The 10,581-nt window shown below is 36.8% G+C and overlaps 1 protein-coding gene across 1 annotated transcript in view; it reads right to left on the minus strand.

Moving 5' to 3' along the window:
- Positions 1-5,147: 5,147 nt before the first annotated feature.
- The window catches only part of LOC107658134 (coiled-coil domain-containing protein 18-like), a 45,019-nt gene continuing 39,585 nt past the window's right edge, over positions 5,148-10,581 (minus strand). Inside the window, 2 exon segments of the mRNA XM_016446593.1 lie at positions 5,148-5,361; positions 9,046-9,526. Coding sequence (XP_016302079.1) covers positions 5,354-5,361; positions 9,046-9,526 — 489 coding nt within the window. The 3' untranslated portion in view covers positions 5,148-5,353.

The raw sequence follows: 10,581 nt of genomic DNA on the forward strand, positions 1-10,581 counted from the left end.
TACAAACTTTCAAATAAAACACCTCCCTAAGGCTTTCACTGGCTATTCTAATAAAACTCAAGTTCTATAAACAAGGGTGTTACAAGTATATTTAGTAGTTATACACATTTTGCCTAATGTTGCAACAGGAAAGCAATGACCACACAGTACAAGAGCAATGACAAACATTGTAGGTTTACTGAAACATTGTCGGCAAACTTGAATACATTTTGAGCTTCTGATACAGGATGCATTGCATAAGAAAATGTCTTCTAGGCAAGGACCTTGCAAAATGGCAGACAAAAATCATATAATGTAAAATAAGAATCAGATGCTGCTTTTGTGGGTTTGCCTACCACTGAAATGGTGGAGAGTTTTGAAAGAGCTTGAGAGCTTGAAACTTGAAACATCTCCCATGTGCTTGCAATTAACCCACAGACATGAAAGGCAATTTGAAATAGCATCGCATTTATTGAATATAAACTCTCAGATAAGAGCTGAAAATTATATTACAGATGGACATGATTGTATTTTATACATTTGAAATGTTTTACGATTTTCTCATTGATTTCAACTCAAAGACATCTACAAACTCATATTTCTTACTTCCTGAAGTAAAACATGCATCTACAACACTTGAACACTAATTTCTACTTTTGCAAACAAACATGTTGTTCAAAAATGCTAACTGAAAACCAAAAGCAAACTGACCATTGGAGGTTGAGACAGAATGTGAAAGCTTCACTGTTAACCACATAAAATGAGAACTTGAGAACTTTGTTTCTGCATTGAACTGCTTAGTAACATCATTCAGAAATATTTACCAGATTATAACCATGATCATAAACGGTCTGCAAGCAGAGCTGATGAAGAGCTTATGTTAAAGCTGAACTGTCAAGTTAAATAATCAACGGACAGATGGCGAGTCAAAAAGCTCTCCGGAAGGCAGTGGATTTCCGGGATTAAACTCCTCTGCAGTGTGATCATGCTGGAATAACTGTGACTCATCAGCCTATGAAAGCAACAGCTGTGGATATCTGCCCAAAAAGGTGGGTGACAAAAGTATGCATTTAAGATGAAAAGAGAGTCAAACAAAGAGAGGGAATCACCAGAGAACTTTATTGTCTCATGGAAACTGTTGCCATGACTGCCATTGGGGACTTCTCCATTGTAAAGGTCAAGTTAACATGAGCAAAAGGCTGCAGAGAGGAGATTTCCAAGACACTGTCACAGATAACACAAGAAAGACACTGCTATGGACCTGAAACACTGTATATATTGTATATATTTGTCTGCCCTTCTTGCAAGCCCATCAGATGGTCAGGATGTGGTCTAGTAGCTATTGCAAATGTTCCACCAAGAAAACCCTGTGCTCACGTGGGAGTTGTGGGTTTGAGGCCATACAATTCTATTGTAATTGTTATACATAATGTAAGGTCTGTTTAAAAAAAAGGAAAAGTTAGGAGGAAGTGCGCAAGGTGATAAAGCTTGTGGAGCACAGCTTTGTTTGGAAAGTAAACTTTTCTACATCCGTTTTCTTATATGCTGTATATGTCCATTAATTTAACGCTCACATCCCCTTATAACATATTCTTGAGTAAGAAGACTTAAGCATACTTTTAAAAAGGTCATTTATTACAGAAATAATATATTTAAGTGCAAACTGGATGTAATGTGCAGTGCCTTGCGAATGTATTCATACCCCTTCATTTTTTTCACATTTTGTTTTGTTGCTGCCTTATGTTAAACTGCTTTAAATTAGTTTTTTTCCACAACAATCTACACTCCATACACCATAATTGTCAAGAAAAAAAAAAAAAAAAAACAGGTTTTTAACATCTTTGCAAATTTATTAAAACTAAAAAACTAAAATGATTCCATTGCATAAGTATTATGCAATGCTTATCTGGGACAGTTGAAATTTAGCTCAGGAGCATTCATTTTGCTTGTAGATGTTACTACACTTCAAGTGAAGTTAACCTGTGGCAAATTCAATTGAATGGGTATGATTTGGAAAGGCACACACGTCTTAATAAAAGGTCTAACAGCTAATAATGCACATCAGAGCAAAAACCAAGCCCTGAGGTCAAAAGAACTGCCTGTAGAGCTCAGAAACAGGTTTGCGTCAAGCCACACATCTGTGGAAGAGTTCAGAAAAAAAAATTCTGCTTCATTGAAGGGTCACAGAAGCATGTAGTCTCTGTTACCCTTAATGGAAGAAGTTTGAAACAACCAGGACTCTTCCTAGAGCTGGCCTCCTGGCCAAACTGAGCAATTGATGGAGAAGGGCCTTGTCTAGACTGATGACCAAGAACCTGATGGTCACTCTAGTTGAGCTCCATGATCATATGTGGAGACAGGAGAAATCTACAGAAGGACAAACATCACTGCAACACTCCACCGATCTGGGCTTTATGGCGGTGTTGCAAGACTCAATCCTCTCTTCAGTTAACACATGAAAACACACTTGGAATTTACAAAAAAGCACCTAAAGGACCATCAGACTCTGAGAAACAAGATTCTCTGGTCTGATGAACCTCAAGTCTAAGCATCATGTTTGAAGGAAACCAGCTCTGCTCATCACCTGCAGAGTACCATCCCAAAAGTAAAGTGTGCTGGTAGCAGCCTCATGACAATTCTGTTTTTGCTTTGTCAGTATGGTGTTTGGAGTGTAGATTGATGTGGAAAAAAGTAATTTAAAGAAGTTTATCATAAGGCAGCAACATAAAATGTAAAAAAAAAAAAATGAAGGGGTATGAATACTTTCGCAAGGCACTGTATATAAACACTTAATTGCATGCAATTGCAATTAAATGAAAATGATTACAGCTTAAATTTATATTAAATGCAATTAGCTGAAATTTAGAGCTTTTCTGACCCACTGAAGAAAGAAATAGTAAGGTCCTATAAAAGAAACATGATTAAAGTGTACTGCTTTACAAGCATTTATGGTAAACCAAAATATACTTTAATGCCAATTATAGTCACACTTGCATGTCATGTATTTAAATATATTTGTAATTACACATTTGTAAAGATGAAGTTGCCATTTAGAACATTTAAATATATTAACTTTAGTTTAAACATGATATTGAATAACAATCTACAGTTAAATTGTAATCGGGTACTTTACATATGCTTTGTACCCATGTACCCATCCATCCTTCCAAAATTATCATTAACGGAGAGATGGTTGAAGGGGTGAAGCATTTCAGATACCTTGGCATTACATTGGACAATCATCTAAACTTCAGTCAGCATACTCTAAGCATCTACAAGTGCTGTCAACAGAGACTTACACATATCTGGAAACTTAAACACTTGTCTGTTCAGCCTTGTCTCTTTCTTCTGTATCAAAGTATTACTGAGCCAGCTCTTACATATTGTGCCATTTGTTTCAATCATATGCTTACAGTTACTACTAGGAACAAAGATAACTCATTTAGCTAGTAAAATTATTGGTATTCCTACCCCCTAACTTATCAGACGGTGTCACTTCATCCATGATTCGGAAAGCACATATACAATCCTAAATGATCCAGCCCACCCACTCCAACAGTATTTCATACCCTTTCCTTCTGGCCACAGGTACAGATCACTTATGTTCAGAAAAGCCAGCTATAGTAATATTTTTGTTCCTATTGCTATACAAGCTTTTAATACATTGGAAATCAGCCATGGATACGTCATTTCGTGCTCTTGCATTAGTTGTATGATCCTTTTTTTCTTGATTGTCTTGTAGCATGTCTTGTGACTGCTCTGATTGTACTGTGATAAGCTGATATGTCTTGTGCTGTTTGTGCTATATACGCACCCACTATGAAAACAAATTTCCTTCCGGAGGACAAATAAATGATCTATCTGATGTTAGTCAGCACATCAAAATAAGTATATTTCTTTAAAGCAAGTCTTTAAATTGTACACTTTTATTTCTTTAACATTAAATTATCTGCAGGTACGGTTTAAAAAAAAAATGATTTGAAGTATACAAGTAGACATTCAATACAATAACATGCAGTTTTTTTTTCAAAGAGTACACATATTACTAAAACCGTGACAGAGTCGTGTGCCAGAAAACCAGATGTTCCTGCTTTGAAAGGACTGAAACAATGCATGGTTTCTGCCCTAAACACCACAGAACTCTCAAAGACACACGCAACACGATCAGCGTTCTATCCTTCATGTCTTTTAAATCCACCTCATACAGGCATATACTGTACATGTTTTAAACAATGTTTTAATCTTCTTACTAGCTATGTTTAGTACATTTGTTAAAGAAATTAACTAATGTATAAGGGGTTTCCAGATAAGAGAGCTCTCGGTACGTGCACATAGCATGAGCGCACTGCTATAAATCACCAATCTTTGACCACATCCTCTTCACTGCAAACCAAAGCCTCGTTTATGCATGCAAATGCCGCCCCCAGCATACTGAGAGAAAACAGAAGAAGTGATGCTTTGCTAGTGTTTTTTATACTTTTTACCATGCTTTTGCATATACTTAATATTTGGAGCATCCTCTGAGGAGATCTGTTTCAGCATTGCAAGTTTAATCTTTATTTAATCTAGTTGTATCCACACAATGGCAATAAAGTTCTTGACTTCCTCCTGAAATGATGGGAAATTACACACCTGGACTCTCTGAGTGCTCGCTGGTTACAAAAACAGACACAATAGACCTGTCAGCCTGTGTCTGAGCAGCAAATACATCTCTACCTCCAGCAAATACCACACACACTGGTTGTTGTATCATTAAACAATGGGCCTGTGTAAACACACGCATGAGTGCACACATATGTAAACACAAATGTTCCTGCAAAGATGCACACACAGTTATTATTAAAAGGATGTGTGTTGTTGTGATACTAACTTCATTTAACCTATGGCACACTACCATGCTATATAAAGTACTGTGGTGTAAGACTGAAAAAAGATGATTCAGAATAAAATAATATATAAAAAAAGGTTTAGCATGACAGTTTAACATGACAGCAAAGAGACATTTCTGAATATCTAAAGATTTATTAAAGAATCAATCATTCACATAGAGAAATTTCATAAATTAGCATCATAAAATGTAAAACTAATATATATATATATATATATATATATATATATATAGCTAAATGAAAAACCACCACCGAAAGGACATTTCAAATACAGTTGGGACAGGCTTGATCATGCTACCAGACAAGCTCAAACACCTCTAGCTAAACCAAACTGATTCACAACTGAAGTGAGGTTAATGTAACATTTAGGCTTCATAAAATATTCATCTAGTAGTCGGAGCAAAATAAATGAATCAGCAGGTTTTGGACGTCTAATAGTTGAGCAGTTCTCCTGTAAGGACAGACACAGTACAGCTGCCACCTCATTATGTTCCTGCAGGAAAAGCAAAAGATTTAGATTTTCAGAAAACTTGTAAAAAAAAAATAATAATTATCGGTGTTTGTTAATGAAAAATCCGCCACGATGACACTATGATGTTGTCATGGACACCAGGGCAGTGCCATGTGATTGGTAAAGTAGAACTAGTTAATTACAGACCAATCTCGAATCTCCCTTTTCTGTCCAAGATACTAGAAAAGCTAGTATCCTCACAATTATATTCCTTCTTAGAGAAAAATGTTATCTGTGAGGATTTCCAGTCAGGATTTAGACCGTTTCATAGTACTGAGACTGCTCTCATTAGAGTTACAAATGACCTGCTCTTATCATCTGATCGTGGTTGTATCTCTCTATTAGTGCTATTGGATCTTAGTGTTGTTGGCATTAATGGAAGTGCATTAGCATGGCTCAAATCGTACTTATCTGACCGCCATCAATTCATAGCAGTGAATGAAGAGGTATCATATCGATCACAAGTGCAGTATGGAGTACCTCAAGGCTCAGTACTAGGGCCGTTACTTTTCACACTTTACATGTTACCCTTGGGAGATATCATCAGGAAACATGATGTTAGCTTTCACTGTTATGCTGATGATACTCAGCTCTATATTTCTTCGCGGCCCAGCGAAACATACCAATTTGAAAAACGAATGGAATGCATAGTCAATATAAAAAACTAGATTACGAGTAATTTCTTACTGCTAAATTCTGAAAAAACAGAGGTGTTAATTATAGGACCTAAAAACTCCACTTATCGTATTATAGTCCTCCACGTCCGCTGCGCTCTCAAAACTCTTGGCAATTTGATAATACCTATAATATCAAAATCAACTGCGGCCGGCAGATCCTTCTCCTTTTTAGCGCCCAAACTCTGGAATAATCTACCCAACACTGTTCGGGAGGCAGACACATTCTTGTCAGTTTAAATCTAGATTAAAGACCCATCTCTTTAACCTGTTTTACACATAAAACACTAACACATTTCTAATATTCAAATCCGTGAGTGCGTGTGTGTGTGTGTGTGTGAGTCTCACTCGTGTCTGCAGGTTGTTGGCTGTAGTGATCTTCATCTGTTTGTTGGGTATCACAGCTCCATCTTCATCATCATCATCATCATCAGCACCAGCAGGTGAAACCTACAAGGAGAGACACCCAGGTGCCCGTTAGGTTGAGTGTTTACTATTATCATTTTGCATTATTGACACAATATTTTCCTAATTAATGCTGTACAGTTGCTTTGACACAATCTGTATTGTTAAAAGCGCTATATAAATAAAGGTGACTTGACTTGACTTAAAGTGTTTTGAGTGTTTTTAGTTTGTTGCTATGCAGTTGCTAAGGTGGCTAAGTGGTGGCTTGCAGGCCCAAATCAAAAGAGCAAAATAAATGAAAGTTAATTCAAAACTGACTCATCCTCATGTTGTTTTAAACATGTATGACTTTAGAGAAACACAAGATTCTCTTATGCTCACAGCAGCTGCAATTATTTTATAAAAACATACAGACAACTCTAATATTGTTAAATATTATTACAATTTAAAAAGTTTTTTTTTTTTCATTATTTTAATAAACTTAATATAACTGTTTAATATAACTATAGTGGCCATTACTCCAGTCTTCAGTGTCACATAATCCTTAAGAAATCATTCTAATATACTAATTTGGTGCTCAAGAAACATTACTTATTACTATCAATGTTGAAAACAGTTGTGAACAGTCGTAATACATTTAGAAATCTTTGATGAATAAAAAGTTCAAAATAACAGCATTTATTTGAAATAGAAAACATTTGTACCATTATAAATGTCTTGAAGAAGAAGAAGAAGAAGAAGACGTTTTATTTATATAGCGCCTTTCCATAGCACAAGGTCACTTTTCATAGTGCAGTACAAAACATTTGCACACCCACATACACAATACAATACAAACACATAGGCCACATTATCCAAAATACATATTAAAAAGATAAGTTTTTAGCTGAGTCTTGAAGGTAGACAAAGATGTTATATTACGAAGTGTAAGGGGTAGCGAATTCCATAATGATCTGAGGGACTGGGCAGGAGAGTAGGAGTACAGTAAGTCAGACAGATATCGAGGCGCAAGACCATTTAATGCCTTAAATGCTACAAGTAATATCTTAAAGTGAATACATGATGCCACAGGTAGCCAGTGAAGATCATGCAGTAGAGGAGTAATGTGAGCAGAACGCCTGGTGGAGGTGAGAACTCTTGCTGCTGAGTTTTGAACATACTGTAACCTTGCAATAAGTTTTTTAGGCAGACCAAGAAATAGAGCATTGCAATAATCCAGACGTGATGTGATTAATGCATGAATTAAGATTTCAGCATCAGCTAGAGTTAGAGAAGATCGAAGACGTGCGATATTACGAAGATGGAAAAAAGAGGTTTTAACAACTATCGTTTTTGATTAACTTAATGCATCTTTACTGAATTCAAGTATTTTAAAAAATCACTGACTGCATACTTTTGAACGGTAGTGTATTTTAAGGAATGTTTCAACTATTTTGTCTATATAATGAAAGTAACTGGGCTTCAAAACAACACTGGACCTCATTTACTTTCATTCAATGGACAAAAATCTTAAAAAAAAAGAAAGAAATAATGACAATTTTCATTTTAGGGTGAACTATAAGAAGAAGAAGAAGAAGAAGTTTTATTTATATAGTGCCTTTCCATAGCTCAAGGTCACTTTACATAGTGCTAAACAAAACATTTGCACACCCATATACACAATACAAACACATAAGGCCACATATAGCCATATTATCCAAAATACATATTAAAAAGATACGTTTTTAGCTTAGTCTTGAATGTAGACAAAGATGGTATATTACGAAGTGTAAGGGGTAGCGAATTCCATAATTTCGGAGCATTAACACTAAATGACCTACCACCTACAGTGGACAGCCGAAAACGAGGAATGGACAAAAGACCAAGCTCAGATGATCTGAGAGACTGGGCAGGAGAATAGGAGTACAGTAGGTCAGACAGATATGGAGGCGCAAGACCATTTAATGCCTTAAATGTTAGAAGTAATATCTTAAAGTGGATACGTGATGCCACAGGTAGCCAGTGAAGATCATGCAGTAGAGGAGTAATGTGAGCAGAACGCCTGGTGGAGGTGAGAACTCTTGCTGCTGAGTTTTGAACATACTGTAACCTTGCAATAAGTTTTTTAGGCAGACCAAGAAATAGAGCATTGCAATAATCCAGACGTGATGTGATTAATGCATGAATTAAGATTTCAGCATCAGCTAGAGTTAGAGAAGATCGAAGACGTGCGATATTACGAAGATGGAAAAAAGAGGTTTTAACAACTATCGTTTTTGATTAACTTAATGCATCTTTACTGAATTCAAGTATTTTAAAAAATCACTGACTGCATACTTTTGAACGGTAGTGTATTTTAAGGAATGTTTCAACTATTTTGTCTATATAATGAAAGTAACTGGGCTTCAAAACAACACTGGACCTCATTTACTTTCATTCAATGGACAAAAATCTTTAAAAAAAAGAAAGAAATAATGACAATTTTCATTTTAGGGTGAACTATGCTTTTAAGTATGAGCGATAATAAGTTAATAAACATTTAAAAATCCACTTGATTGTGTATGTGAGAAATATGAGAAAAGTACTTATATGCAGTTATGTTACTTGCCTGTTTTGTGGGTGCTGGTGTCACAGAGGGATTGTTGCTCTTGGAGGGCCAGAGTCTGGTTAACAAACCTCAGCATACCTGACAGAGAGTCTAGGTCTGGTTCCTCTGGTTGCTCTTGGTCCAGCATGTATGTGAGTGGATTAAAGTACATGTCTGTAGTGGAGGTGGCCTCATGAGTGCACAGACCCTGCCAGGTCTGGTCTGGGAAGGGGGGCAGCAGCATTGCAGCCTGTTCACTGGCTTTCAAACTGTCTGAAAGCTCCAGAGAGGTGTCAGAGGTAGTGTTCTGCCACAAGGAGATGCTGGAACGTGCTGAAGTGTTTTTGTGAGAGGGGTGCGGGGAGCCGAGAAGAATAGAGTCTTTGAGAGGAGGAGACAGAGGGGGAGGAGTGCTGGGTTTATGACGAAGTGTGATGCTGTGTAGTTCTGTGGCCCTTTCAAAGCTGGAGAGCTTGGCTTGAAGACGGGTGATCTCGGACTCCTAAGAAAACACAGTATAAGGAATGAGGGAAAAACCTCACAAAAAAAAAAAAGAGTTCATGCTACTAGATGAATCATACATTAGCTCTGTTCCAAAACCTAGTGAGATGCCTACCTAGACAGTCGGGTATACAGTAAATAGTTAATTTAAATAAATAAATAATTGAATGTATCCATTTATTTTGTAAAATTCCATGAAAACACAGCCTTCATTGTTTAAAATATTTCACAGAATCCTCTTTCTCACACTACTGTTGCGTTTAAATATCTACTTTTTCACAATAAAATGTGCTTTTTCAAAAAGCCGCTTTTCAAAATAATACGCTGAATTTATGAATGATGTCTATTTGATGAATCATGTATTTGTACAGGGCGTGGCTTCCTTCCATTGACAGACAGACGCATGACACGTATGCGTGATTTGTTTTCCCAAACCATTTCAATTCAAACCCCGCCCCTCAGCCGATTCTAAAGATTTCATTGGTCATGTCAATCACAATGCTGATTCCCTACAACCAATACTAAACCCTAACCCTACCCTACCCCGGGGCTTCGGACGTTCGTAACTCCCTAAGGCCCAATCCCAATTCTACCCCTTAGCCCATCCCCTCCGTTTCACGCGTTCACGTGAAGGGGTAGGGGTGTCTCGATTCTCTTTTGGTTGGAGGGGTAGGGGTAAGGGGAAGGGCCAGATAGCCCTTCAAACGAAGATTTTTCGGGACTACACTTCAAACGAAGGGGTATGAATTATCTCAGTGTAAACCGGCTTCAGCGGCAACATGGCTGCCCGAGTGAACAAAAAGACACATAAATGTAAGCATTTTTGGCATTAATAAAGATTTTAACAAAAAGTAATCATTTGTTTTATGTTACATTCAATCATGAGTTCATATTTACGGTCATGTTACTCAAAGAAATATTTGCAAAAAAATCGCTAAATTTTGCTAACGTCATATCATTACAGACTGCACGATAGTGACACAACATATTTTCATGTCTGATCAGGGCAATAACCACCATAGACATTGAGGAGGGCTAGTACCCCCAATAATTATA

Source organism: Sinocyclocheilus anshuiensis, unplaced genomic scaffold (genome assembly GCF_001515605.1).
Source record: "Sinocyclocheilus anshuiensis isolate Anshui unplaced genomic scaffold, SAMN03320099.WGS_v1.1 scaffold141, whole genome shotgun sequence".
NCBI classification, from domain to species: domain Eukaryota; kingdom Metazoa; phylum Chordata; class Actinopteri; order Cypriniformes; family Cyprinidae; genus Sinocyclocheilus; species Sinocyclocheilus anshuiensis.